Source organism: Olea europaea, chromosome 3 (assembly GCF_002742605.1).
Source record: "Olea europaea var. sylvestris chromosome 3, O_europaea_v1, whole genome shotgun sequence".
NCBI lineage: Eukaryota > Viridiplantae > Streptophyta > Magnoliopsida > Lamiales > Oleaceae > Olea > Olea europaea.
In genome coordinates, this window is record NC_036239.1 from 11,879,001 (window position 1) to 11,894,197 (window position 15,197).

The 15,197-nt window shown below is 34.5% G+C and overlaps 1 protein-coding gene across 1 annotated transcript; it reads left to right on the forward strand.

The window, feature by feature from the left end:
• Window positions 1-660: 660 nt before the first annotated feature.
• LOC111378476 lies at window positions 661-3,348 on the forward strand. Its single transcript, XM_023001687.1, has 4 exons — window positions 661-849; window positions 934-1,014; window positions 1,103-1,225; window positions 3,250-3,348. Exons 1-4 carry the CDS (start codon window positions 661-663, stop codon window positions 3,346-3,348), a joined length of 492 nt encoding a protein of 163 aa, XP_022857455.1.
• The last annotated feature ends 11,849 nt before the right edge of the window (window positions 3,349-15,197 follow it).

Below are 15,197 nucleotides of genomic sequence, written 5' to 3' on the forward strand. Positions count from 1 at the left end.
TTATGTAGACAATAGTGGACATGTCAATGAATGCTTCATAGAGATTAAACATGTTACAAGTACCATGGCTCTATCACTTAAGGCTACAATTGATAAGGTATTTTCTAGATATAACTTGAGCATGTCTAGATTGAAAGAACAAGGTTATGATCGAGTAAGTAATATGCAAGGTAAGTTTAATGGTCTGAAAGCACTCCTTTTGAAGGAGAGTCCATGTGTCTTTTACATTCATTGTTTTGCTCATCAACTCTAACAATGCGCTAGTGGCTGCGGCAAAGAAGAACATCCCTATTACTAACTTCTTTTGTGTGGTTGGTGACATGGTAAATACTATTGGAGCATCTTTCATACGTTGTGATCTTATTCGAGAAAAACAATCGAACTTTATTGTTGAGGCATTAGAAAAATGTGAGATTTTAAGTGGATGAGGACTTAATCAAGAAACGACCCTTCAGCGCTATGTTGATACATGATGGAGTTCACATTATAATTCTTTGGTCAACTTGCTTGCCATGTTCTCTTCTGTTTTAGATGTACTTGCAATGATTGTTGAAGATGAATCTTGTTCTTGTGATCAAAGATTTGATGCAACAAATTTATTGGAGCGATACAAAAATTAGATTTTGCATTTAATCTAGAGTTATGAGAATTATCTTAGGGATGTCAAATGAACTGTCAAAGGCATTGCAAAGGAAAGATCAAGATATCATGAATGCAATACAATTGGTGAGATTGTGCAAACGACGACTCCAAATAATGAGAGATGAAGGGTGGGACTCCTTTTTGGAAGAATTGTGTTCTTTCCGTCAACAACATTACCTTGATGTATCCAACATGGATGATATGCTTGTATGTCTTGCACTTCGTAGTTGCCCTCAGCATTATCCTCCAAAAATTTCAAATTTCTATAATTATCGAGTATATTTGTTATAGTCTGTCATCGATTTACAACTTCAAGAATTGAATGATTGTTTCGTGGAGGTAAATATAGAGTTACTCCTTTGTATAGCTTGTGTATGTCCACAAGATTCGTTTTCTTCTTTCAACACGAAAAGCTTGATTCGACTTGCTGAGCTTTATTCATTAGATTTCTTTGCAGTAGATGTCATTGTACTTAACGATCCACTTGAAACTTATATATTTGACATGTGCTCAAACAAAGATTGAAGGTTTGAATGACCTTGGTGATCTTGCGGAGAAGTTAGTATTGACAAAGAAATATAAGGTATATCTATTGGTTTAGAACTTTTGACTTTAGCATTGATTTTACCGGTTGCAATCGCTACTGCGGAGAGAGTCTTTTTTGCAATGAGCACCATAAAGGATAGATTGCGCAATTGGATGGGTAATCAGTGGATGAATGATAGCACAATTATTTATGTAAGATATATTTTTGAAACTCGATAATGAAATTATTGTACAACGATATCAAAATATGAAAACTCTTAAGAAACAAGTTTAATATATAAACTATGTCATTTTTAGTATTGTAGTAATATTGTTTTATTCTTTGATCATCATTAAATCCATGACCAAAACCTCAATGTTCATCTCGCCCTCGTCCCATCCGCGAAGTGGAGGCGGGCTTTCCCGCGGGGTTTGAGCTAACCATGATGGATGGAGTCGGTGTCAAAAAATGTTGCCCGCACTGAACTAAAATCCTGTCTTCGCCCCTAACTGTATGAAGAAGATATGGATGAACAATGAAACATAAAATTAATCTAATGTCAAGTTACACATATGATTGAAGACTCCAAAAGAACCAATATTGTAAGATATAGAAGACAAACTTTGGTATTTCAAGTAATTTTTCTCCACTAAAATAAAAGTGAACCTACTTGATTCTAAAATGTGTGTTATTATTGGTATGAAACCAATATTACTAGAACTGGAGCATGTATTATATTAAATAAAAAGTTTAAATAGAGAAAAAATTAAAATTTATTTTTTAGGATTATTGATGAGATCATCACACATTAGTAAAAGCATCTCCAAAAGACTCTCTATTTATAAAGACCATCTTATATATAATAAAGAGTATCTTTAAATTTAGAAAATAATTTTTTTGACACACTCTAATAAGCTCTCTATTTTGATTCTTTATTTTATTTTTTCCAATAAACATTTAATAATTTCTTCACATATTTTATTTAAATATAATTTTTTATATATTAATGATCAATCAATTCAAATGTAATTTGAAAATTTTAAATTATAGAGTATTGAAATTTGTAATGTATTAAATGCAATCATTCTACATTAAGAATAGATAGTGTGTTTGACTCTTTAAATTTGGAGAGTCAAACACATTCTATACTTTAAAAAGTTAAATTAGATAATATTTTGAAACTCATTTTTAAGTATTGACTCTCTAAAATAAAGAATATTTTATATTTAAGGAGTCTCTTGAGATGCTCTATTGGTGCCAAAATTCTTGAGAATTTGAATAGACATTCATTGGAGAGATGGAAGATTCTTCAATTTCATGAAATATTATGTATTAGTACTTGTTCTCGAGACAAATTGATTAGTAAACTATCCTTACCAAAAGTTGGGATTGAATTCCCAACAATATCTGGAATGAATTTAGGATGAAATTTGTGATTTCTCTTATCCTAGTTAGATGACCTAAAAATTTTATGGTATTAATTAGATGGCAGCATGTGTGTTAATTGCACCACTCATAACACGAGTAGCGAGATTATTTGCTCAAATATTCAATTACGATCAAAATTTCCAAATTTATAAACTAAAGAAAATTTTGTGTTTATAATGATAGTGAACTTACATCCTAAATTTGACCCCCCCCCCCCCTCTTTTTTATATAGTTGCTAGTTGGGATAACGGTTTAACATTCTATTGCCCAAGATTTGGCTAATAATGTAAATGTATCAAATCAAATTCAAAATCATTACTCTTAAGAACAAAACAATTTTTATTTTTTGCTTGGGGATTGCTATTTTCACATGTAGAAGCATTGCTATGCATTGTGCTAACATCATAGTCATTCATATTATAGTTAGCTTGTGGGCACGAGCCTATTATTTTCCATCTAAGCGTGCTTGGTATTGTTGCGTTGCAATGCAATAAGACGACACTCAAAGAATGACGGCTAACTTCCTTAATGAATTTTATATTCTCGAAGCATATAGTTCTATTATCCAACAAATTTATTTGATCAAAGTACAAATATAAGCAGTATGATCATTTTAATGATCAAAGTACATATATGTATGTATGTATGTTAAGGAAAATATCAATCAGCAGCCCCAGTCTTCTCAAGCATACTTCTTGGAATTAGCAGATTACTTGCCTCAATCCTCTCCAGCAGATTACTTGCCTCAATAATTTCCAACAGATTACTTGCCTGATTGCAAGGAATTCCAACAGGAGCAGCCTAAAATAACGTCTAATTGTTGACTGTAAATCTTAAATTTAGGGAATCAGTTACTGCTAAACATGTATATATACATAAGTGCTGTAGTGTAAATCATCAAACTGAAAATATAGTTTTTTTTTTTCTCCAGCATTACCTCTTTCAATATTTATTCTCCTACCACCTTTTCTTTCTTGGTATCAGAGCATCTCAGGCTCACGCCAATTCTCGATCCAACACCTCCTTCATGGCCATTTCAACCACTACTGTTGACATCAACATCGTATCTTCGTCTGCCACTTCCTCCCCCACATTTACCTATCCAAATGTTACCCAATTGGTCTCTATTAAACTAGATGAAACCAATTACTTGCTATGGATATCTCAATTTCTACCCATCCTCCGTAGCCATGATTTATTGGGCATCGTTGACGGATCTGTGTTGTACCCTCCTCAATATATTTCTACTGCCCCTAGTGCACCCGCTACCACTCTTAATCCAGATTTTGTAATCTAGACTAAGAAAGACCAGTATCTCCTCAACTGGATCAACGCTACTCTGTCAAGGTGCTTTCCACTGTTTATGGTTTGGACACCTCTATGAAAGTGTGGGCTTATCTTACATCCCGCTTTGCATCCTAATCTCCCTCACGTATGACAGTTGAAAAGACAATTACAAACCCTTCAACAAGGCTCGAAGACATGCTCTGAGTATCTTGAGTCAGCCAAGGCTCTTGCTGACCAGTTGGCCGTTGTTGGGAAACCTTTGGATGATTTTGATCTTATTTCATTCATCTTGAGTGGTCTCAACCCATCCTTCACTTCATTTATCATGGCATTCTCCTTAGCACAATGTGATAAGAATTTTACCTTCAAAGATTTTCAAGCTGAGCTACTTGGCCATGAATTGCTGCTTCTCCATAAACAGAAATTCACTCCTCCTTCTGAGGCTGACGGCTTTGCTCTTTATGTTGACAAACCTCGTCATTCCACGCCTCACTGGCAGCAAGGGTATCCTCAAGGCTCTCGTGGCTGACATACTTGCAAGCCAAAATTTTCTAACCTGAATTTACTTCATGGTTCACCATCTCAACAGCAACCTGCCTTCTTTATCCAGCCAACTACAGGACTACGGCTTCCTTCCCTTCTCAACAAACCAAAATCCACATGCCAGATTTGTGGTCGTAACAACCATGAAGCTTTAGATTGCTTTCATCGGATGGACTACGCCTATCAAGGGCGTCATCCTCCTAATCAGTTGGCCGCTCTTGTTGCTTAGTCCAATGCCATGATTGAAGAACAAACTTGGTATGCAGATAGTGGGGCAAACAACCACATCACTCCCACGGTCGAGAACCTAACCAAGCATCAACATTTCCATGGATATGACTCAGTTGTTGTCGGTAATGGAGAGGGGCTCCAGATTGCAAACACTGGTTCAACATTCTTTTCTCACCCAACATCAAATCTTTGTTTATCTAATGTTTTACATTGCCCATCTCCATCTACCAATTTATTATCTATTCAACGTTTTTGTCAAGATAATGATTGATATTTTGTACTCATTGCTCTCATTTTTATGTGAAGGAATCACGGACGGGGGCACTACTGCTTGAAGGGCATAGTGAGAATGGTCTATATCCAGTCAAACTCCAAAGATCAGCACCAGTAGCTCTCCTTAGAGTAAAAACTAGCTTTTTCGGATGGCATTCTAGACTAGGACACCTTTCAAATCCCATTGTGTCATCTATAATAAACTCACACTCTTTACCTATTTTATTAATTGAGAAGAATAAATTGACTGGAATTTGCGAATCATGTCAGCTTGGCAAAAGCAAGAAATTACCCTTTCCCCACTCATCCCATCAAAGCACTTATCCTTCGGAAATAATTCACTCAGATGTTTGGACTGCACCAATTACTTCTCTAAATGGTTGCAATTATTTTGTTGCCTTCATAGATGATTTCTCCCGATTTACGTGGATCTATCCACTTGCTCGAAAATCTGATTTGTTATTCTTTCATTAAATTTAAATGTGTGGCAGAAAATCTTGTCTTTCATAAGATTAAACAATTTCAATCTGATGGGGGTGGAGAATTTAATTCCACACCTTTTCATTTGTTTTTATCCCAACATGGCATTTTACATAGAAAATCATGCCCTCATACCTCAGTACAGAATGGTATCGCTGAGAGAAAATTGAGACATCCTAGAAATTGGCATTATACTACTTACTCATTCTCGGCTCCCTAAAGAACTTTGGGTCAATGCTTTTACCACGGCGGTTTATCTCATTAATCGCTTTCCCACACCAGTTCTTGAAAATATCTCTCCTTACCAAAAGTTGTTCAATCAAGCCCCAGATTATTCATTTCTCAAAAGCTTTGGTTGTCGATGTTATCCACTTCTTAGACCATACACTAAACATAAACTAGAACGTTGCACATGTTTTGAACCTTTCTTTAGAAAATTCTACATCTCCGGCCATGTGATCTTTGATGAATCTCTCTTCCCAGGACTGGATAAAGCATTGCCCACTACCTCTTCACAGCACAAGGCTCATCTGCAATGGAGGTGAGTTTCCCTGGTTTACCTCATTTATCTGTTATATCTAATTTTTCCACAGTTGACCCTACCACACCCATCTCTCCAACAACATCATCACCTCATTACTCCAATCAAGATCTCTCCCACTCACCTACAATATTCTCTCCCACCAAAACAAACAATGATATTTCTCCCTTTTCCAAAATAAATTCAACCAAAATATCATCTCCTCCATCAATACAATCCAGTGAAGCAATGCCTATCGTGCCTTTCGTCTCTGTCCATCCCATGCAAACTAGATCACAGACATGATTACTTAAACCAAAAACATTTCCAGAGTTTACCCTCTATCACTCTACTTGACATCCCATAATGGCATTTTCATCTATTTTGCAGAACTATGGAGCCCTCAAATTACAATAGTGCTGCCAAAGATCCTAAGTGGCAAGACGCCATGAAGCAAGAATCTGATGCGCTAATTTCTAATAACACATGGACTCTTTGTCCTAGACCACCTCATTGCAACATTTTTTTAGTCAAAATGGGTATATAAAATAAAACAGAAGGCTGATGGCACCAATAATCGATTTAAGGCTCGACTTGTAGCTAAAGGTTTTCAACAACAGAGCCGGGTAGACTATCACGAAACCTTTAGTCCTATGATCAAGCCCACAACTATCAGATTATTATTAGCATTAGCTACTCAATTTGACTGGCCTATTCGTCAACTTGATGTATCTAATGCTTTTCTTCATGGAACTCTTGCAGAGAAAGTGTTTATGGAACAACCACAAGGATTTGTGGATCCTACCTATCTAGATTATGTAATGATCTCTGAACAAGGCAATCTGTGGTCTTAAGCAAGCACCAAGGGCGAGGTTCTCTCGCCTATCAAATGTTCTCGCCGACTACTTTGGTTTCCTTGGCTCTAAAATGGACTCGTCATTATTTATTTGTCATGCCTCTGATATACACATTTATATTCTTATCTATGTGGATGATATTCTTGTTACAGGCACTCATGCTCATTATTTAGGAAGTTATTCTCGCATTACAAAAGATCTTCCCAGTTAAAGATCTTGGTCCTCTTGCATTTTTCCTTGGCGTTCAAGCATCTCGAGATTCCTCTGGACTTCATTTGTGTCTGCCAAATATATTATTGATGTTCTTACCTGAGTTGAAATGATTGGCGCCAAGCCTTAGTCGACTCCATTTGTTGCTGGCTCTCAATTGTCCAAAACAGCTGGGAAAGCACTTACTGATCCGACTCAGTACAGACATATAGGAGGTGCCCTCCAATATTGTACCATTACACAACCTGAAATTCCTTCTCTGTGAATTAACTGTGCCATCATCTTGCCTCACCATCCATAGCTCACTGGATTGCGGCTAAGAGAGTTCTTTGCTACTTAAAAGGGATGGTTGACCATGGTGTCTTCTATAAAAAAGGGAACATTCATCTTGTGATGCGGATTGGGCAGGTAATCTCGATGATAGAAAATCAACAACTGGATTTGGTATATTTTTGGGCTCATGCTTAATCTCTTGGGATGCTAAAAAGCAACATGTGGTCTCTCGTTCAAGCACCGAGGTTGAATGTAGGGCAATGGCCATTACTACTGCGGAGTTATATTGGTTAAGAATGTTACTATGTGAGTTACAAGTTCCACTTCCTTCTCCTCCAACATTGTGGTGTGATAATGCTAGTGCCTTAACGTTGGCCTCGAATCCCGCATTTCATGCTCATACAAAACACATTGAGATTGATTATCACTTTGTACGTGACAAAGTTGTTAATGGAGATATTTTAATTAAATTTGTTCCTACTGAGCACCAAGTAGCAGATCTTTTCACCAAGGGCCATAGCGCACCACGATTTTTACATCTTCGGTCCAAGCTGACCTCCCATTTGTTGGATATTGGTTAAATAAATCGAGAATTGAAAAAACTTCGGCCAAATACTCAAAAACTCGACTCAATCCGTTTAGGCAAAATTGTTTGCCACTTCGTCGCTTCGGGGCGCACAAACGGGGATCGACCTGCCCGGTCAGGTCGCGGGGGTCGAGGGGGCAGCGCCCCCGAAAGAGAATTTTGATTTCTCTGCATGTATTGAAGGGTATATTTGGCATTTCGAAAACCAATATCAGATGAATGAGAAATTACGAAAAAGGACGAAAATCAGTGAATAGACACCTTTTCATAAAGGTGCATTATTTGGAAAGGGTGCATGGTTTGGCCTCAACCATTTCGTCCACACCCTTTCATGGTCTATAAATAGGACCCTTTGGGTGTCCTATTCCACACAATTTTGATATGCAAAACGTCTCTCATCCTCTCTTCTATCCAAAATCAAAATCATTTCATTTATTTTGATTTTCTTTCACTTCATTCTTGGAGTACATAAGCCTAAATTTGGTTCGTTGTACTTGTGTTTTGGAGTGCTACAAACACAAGTGTAGCCGTTGTATCTTGGAAGTCGATTGCCGAAATCCGTAGGCACCGTTGCGGGGCAAATTCGATTTAAGGACAAAGAGTCCAACTCTTGCCTCGGCTTTGTCACCATCATTATACTTATTTTGGCGTCACTATACACAAAATTCATCCAACACCATCAGCTTGCGAGCAGGTGTTAAGGAAAATATTAATCAGCAGCCCCAATCTTCTCAAGCAGATTACTTGCCTCAATCCTCTCCAGCAGATTACTTATCTCAATCATCTCCAACAGATTACTTGCTTGATTGCAAGGAATTCCAACAGAAGAGCGGCCTAGAATCACGTTCAATTGTTGATTGTAAATCTTAAATTTAGGGACTCATTTACTGCTAACACATGTATATATACATATGTGCTGTAGTGTAAATCATCAAACTGAAATTATAATTTTTTGCTCCAGCATTACTTCTTTCAATATTTATTCTCCTGCCACCTTTTCTTTTATATATATATATATACAACTTGCATGAAAAGTCTTCTAAAAAAAAAAAAATTGACACATCAATTTGATATCCAGTTGTTATTTGTTTAATTGAAGTGAAAAGAGGACATTTTTCGTCCACGAGATAATACCACATAATTTACTTGTCATAAGTACCATATTTTAGTGCAATAAATGCACCACCGATCCGACTAATAGTTCATGATTCTGGAGTAAACGTCATCAACCCAATTAAAATTTATAGGTGGCTATCATGACGGATTATGTTGTAGATATGTTCTTGAATGTATTCTCTTCTAGAAGACTAGAGAAGTTGATAAATATTATAAATAGATATCAAGTGATATTATCATGAGTGGAGTAGTAGATAAATATTATTTATGAATTATTATTATACCTTTACAACTCTAATTATACCCTATATATATATGGGATCATGCTAGATGTACCTAATTTTTTTTATCTAATGCTTTACATACACTTACAATAGGGGTGTGGGGACCACATGTTGGGATTATTTTATTCACGCGAGGTCCACGTGCTTGAGAGAGTAGGTAAACCATTTGATAAATCAAATTATGTACACTTAGAATTATATACATATATGGGGCATTGGTTCTAAACAAAATTTACAGGACTTTTGACTCCTCTCAATTCTCTTATATTATTTTATTGTAAATTTTATACTTTTTAAAAAGTAATTATTCACTTGAAAGTACGAGAAAAGTAAGTTATGAGTGCATATTTGAAGAATAATGTTAATTAAGGGCAACATTAAACTTTTTAGCTATTTACTTAATTTTTTATTTTTGTATTTATAGGTATTAGGCAAAACGTAATATTTTAACAAGTCACCAACCACCATAATCCGTCTTATTACATTGCATTTTGATCCTCTACAATGTTGTGGTGGTTGAATTTTTTTGATATAACGGTTGACCGACACTCACAATAGGAGGGAATCCACTTTTTTTTAGATATTTTTATTCACGTGGGACTCACCTATATGTAAGAGGATGTCAACTATTATGTCAAAAAAATTTGGGCTAAGTAGTTTAATTCTTGTGATCCTATCCCTTCTTTGATTGTCCCCAAATCCAATATGATGTATCAATTACACCTATGCGTTTTTTTATTTTTATTTTTTTCAATTTCTGATGAAAACTTTAAAGAACAACTTATTTGCTGGTTGAGATGATATTATCTAAAAATTTCAAAAGTGTGAGTACGCCAAATATACGTGGTACAATTTATAAACTTTCCAATTTTACAAGATGGTCAAATTTCATTCTCACTTATTTCGCGCTTTCAATAGATTTCCACTTTTAAAATTATTTAAAAAGAAGCCTTAAATAAGATTCAATATAATTGGTATAACTATATTTAGTTCCATTTTTAAAAGTCGTAATTGGTGGGTAAAAGCAAATCCTTAAATTTGAAATTTTTTTTTGTAAAAAACAAAACATTTGGTTTTAAAGTCACGAACAGACATAAGTTATCAATTGGTAAGCTTACAATTGTGGCCAATCGGCAACAAACGATTTAAATCATTTGTATCCTCATTAAAATGTCTCCCAAGCAGTGTAGAAACGTGTTTTACTTTTAAATTTGAAATATTAATTCGAGTTGGTAAAAAAAACTAAGATTTATAAAAGTTGGACATGTGAGACGAGACGAATTGTGCACATATTTCAAAACCTTACACTTGCAAATAAGATTATTAGACATTATGCGTCAATTCAACTAAAAACATAAACTCAAATTCATTGAACATTATCAAATCTTCAAATGAAGATTTTTATGTAGTTTGTGCATTTTAGTTACACAATACTTATTGGACTGAACCAACAAACAAGATATTAACCCTTTTTTCCTTGTTGAATAATCATGTCTCGTTATATTCAATTCTCCTGTCAGACATCTAGCTCTTGTTTAGCAGGGATTAAAATAAGATTTTTAATAAATTTTAATAAAAGTTGTTGAAATGTGTTGTTGAAAAGTTGTGGATCCCATAAAATGTATGGTCAAAATTACTTGTTAATTTTGATTTAAATTAAAATCTGGATTTTAATTTGTGTAAAAAAGGGTCTAACGATGAAATGAATCGGAATAAATTTTAAATTGTAGTCTAACGATGAAATGAATCGGAATAAATTTTAAATTGTAGCACCTAACCACTTAGCCCCTGTTTGGTCCCCATTAATTTTCATTTCATTACATTTCATTTTTCTATCTCCTATTTTCAACCACACAATCTTCCATAAAATAATATTACACGTAAATCGAAAATTTTACCTTTTTTGTCAACTACTCATTTTTCAAAAAAACACTATGCCACCCATTTTCATTTCTCTAAAATGGGGCCAAACAGGGGGATAATATATTTATTCTTCTGCAGTAAAATAATTTCTTGTTTTTCATGCAAGAAATTTTAATGTTAGTAGACACGGCGTATAGAATTCAGAGAATCTTGTTGCATTAAAAATATTAAGTAGACTGCACATATTAATAGAAATAAAAACTGACACTAACCCTAGATTCTTGGATTTCTTCGAAGCTTAGGAGGTGGAAGACGAGTTGCTGGGAATTTTGTGATCAGCAGGGGAATTCAGGCCACGACTAGCGGCTGCAGCAGCTGCCCGTCGACGGTTTAGCTCATTGAGAAATGCCTCATTCTCCTCTTTGAGAAGCTTAGTCAGCTTCTTTAACTCCTTATTCAACTTCATCAAATAGCAGTTCTCTAAGTATAACCTTGAGTTTTCCTGTTCCATTTATCTGAAACAAAATCGTGCTAATTAATCAAATAAAAACCAGTAAAAATTATCAAAAAAAGGGGGAAACAATTATATGCTAAAAGGATATAAACGGTTTTATATTTATTTTGCTCATCCCAGAAAGAATAAAATAAATTGTGAAACAAGACCAGAAATATTTTCCTTGTAACATGTATAACTGAGACATTAAGACAAAAAATTTTGGAGACTCAAGAATTGACAACAAGAAAATTGAAAACCCTGTAATTGAAGGCTTAAATCTAGCATTGGTGAAAAATAGTAGAGGAAGAAGACCTTTTGAGAGTTGGTAAGAATGGCAGAGAAGGGTGTCTGGAAAAAGTTGTGACAAATGGAATAGCATGCAACTATTTATAGCAAAATAAATAAATGAATAAATAATAAAATAAAATTAGAGAGATTATTTTGGGAGAGGAAAACATGCTCTCTGTGTTTCTTATCCATAAAAATCACGCAAGTATATGCATTAAATACGTTATTTTACATGATTGTCATAATCTATTCTGGAATCACATGTATATTGGTCTCTGCAAGGCTGGCAATTTCAACATTTATGCACTCTTCAAGTCTGTGTATGTATATATGAATATTAATTAAATGTGAACCAATGACCAAATTTACGGGGTTTAATAAGAAGAAATCCAGATGTGTTAACAAGTCATTAATTTATTGCATATATCCCAATGAAGAATAAAACTCATTTAGTGTGCACCATGAAATAAATTCGACTCATCTTTTATGCAATACTGGTTAATCTTTGGTAAACTCTCAAAATCAAGGATTGTATAGTGACTCTAAATGGTTTACGCTTGCGTTCCTAAAGGAAAGAAAGATGGTTTGTACTGTTACATCAATAATGAAATTAAAGATTGCGATTAGGGAAGTTTGTCCTTGGCATTAGGGCTGTAAGCAAAAACCGCCAAACCGGAAAATCGAACTGAAATCGCATTTTAGAAACCGTCGGTTTGATGCCACGTGGACCGGTCAACGAAATGGTTTTGACCCAAACCAAACCGGTCAAAATGGTTTGGTTTAGGTTTGAGAATTTTAATTGCGGTTTAAAACCAAACCGAACCGGCAAAAAAATATATAAAAATAAAAAAATGAAAAAATGAAATTTTTTGAAAATTCATCCAAATATTTAAAATTCAATAGTTTTGTCAGTTGTGGGTATTTTTGTCAATTTCTAATTTTCTAATACATATATATTATTATTATCCAATAATCATAATTTATATCTAATAATCTCAAGACTAACATAATTTATCAAAAGCCCTTTTCCGCTTTAGAATTTAGATGAACTCCAGCCGACATTCAATATAGTCTTGAGCCACTGGCACGACATACTTCTTCTTCAGGTTTTTCACGCCTCTTCAAAGTTAAATTGAAATTCATTATACCCAATCGGAGACAAAGAGATCTTAGACATTCAGTGATAATATTTGCTACGAATAAAGTTTCAGATCAATAATTTTTTTGGAGTAAACTAAGGTAAGAATCTGAAATTAAATGCGTTTCGTAACATAATACAAATGTAAACTTGTGTAATTGTTATGTTTAGATATTATAAATAATTGCTTTATTAGTGTGGTTGGTTATTTTATTTGTTTAATCAGTATCCTTTTTTCAGATATGATAATCACGAGATCTTGTTGGACATCATTATATTTTTTGGTCTTATATCTAGTTTAGTAGACTTGTATTGTAATGTTATTGTATCGTCATTAGCCTAAGAAATGTGAACAAAAATGAATCACGAGATCTTGTTGGATATCATTATATTTTTTGGCCTTATATCTAGTTTAGTAGACTTGTATTGTAATGTTATTGTATCGTCATTAGCCTAAGAAATGTGAACAAAAATGAAAAAAAAACTATGTTTTAGTTTATTGTGATTTTACTTTGATTTACTTGGTATTTAAATTTATAGTAGGTATATTTAGCTCTGTTTGAGCTATATTTTCCATATCATCATAATGAGAAAATTGACCGTTGGAGAGGAAGTTGGGTCCCACACATGAAACAGCAAGTTAACAAAGGTGGATGAACTTGTGGGATAATGGTCCAAATTTTCATTTTTTTGTCTCAAAAATTTTATTCAAACAGGGGCTAAATTTGGTTTAGATTTATTGCTAGTGAGATATAAATATATATTGAATTCAATGAATTAATGACATAAAAGTAGACGAGCAAAAAAATACATGGGGAAACCAACGGTCTAAAATCGGACCAAACCGTTAGGTTTAGGTTTGAGTTTTTTTTAAACCATTCAAAATGGTTTGGTTTAGGTTAAAATTTTACTCAAACCGGTTTAAACGGTTTGGTTTGAAAATTTGTCAAAAACGGTAAAACCGGACAGCTTACACCCCTACTTGGCATATGCCTTCGTCTTAGGCAAATCGAAACGATTCATTTGCATTTGACCACTAGCTCTACAAACAGAGCAAAAAGTGGAGTCTTGGTCAGAGCAAGCCGTCCTACTCGCCTTCTAAAAAGACCATCTCTCTATTGCCTGTCGTAGCTGACTTGAGAATTAGAAAGCTCGGTGAGGTGAGTGGCTTGATCTCCTTGCTTGTCTCTTAGTTGAATAAGGCTTTTATATCATGATTACCGTTAAATTAAACAATGAATAGATAATAAAGAATAACATGAGAACTTTTGTGAACCTAGTTGAGAATTAATAAGCACACGAGCAAAAGCAAGCATTGAATACAAAAGTTCGCAACCAAAAAGTGGTGAATTGTTTCCATGATGCTCCATGTCAACAGAAACTGCTGACAAGGTATACGTTAATAAAGGCTCAAAGCAAGACCTAGAGCCAATGAATGAAGGACACATATACCGATAATTATAATATGAGTATATAACAAAATTAATTAGAAGTTAGCCATTAAATGAATGCCACTTGTCATTAACTTAAAACAAACCCAATTACCTTAAGATCTAGAAGAAATCTAGATATATGCGGCTCAAAAAGAAAGAGACGTGAAAATTGAATATCTCTCTCCCTAATACCTATTTTCCGTCCTTACCCAGCATTAGTAAAGTGAGGTTAGGAGAAGAAAATCCTAGTTAGATTAAAGGAATTTGGTGATCATGATTCGAAAGTTAACAAATTGACTCCATATGTGAGAGTCTAAGACAAAGATAACCACGATCCTACCATTACGAATTAGAGAATCGTCAAAGTTTGTGAAGAAATGAACGAAATGGAGTCAGATCATACTAAACTAGATGCATTAAGGCTTGACGAGAAATTTACTAGCAAAGATCTTGATGGCAGTGGCGGTTCAAATGAAAAGATGACAAATTTAGCAGAAAGGGAGAATTCGAAGGAAGTAGCAATAATATCGTTGTTCAATCTCGAATGAGGACAAAGAGATCGATTCACAGAGGAAGGATAAGTTTGCCAGCAGAAAATTACGAACTCATGAGAAATCAAGTAATTTGAAATGTATAGTCTCTTCAATTAAAGCTAATAATTATGGGAATAAAATCACGTGTTCTGAAGATGAGGCAATAATCATAAAAGCAGCGATATTCGAA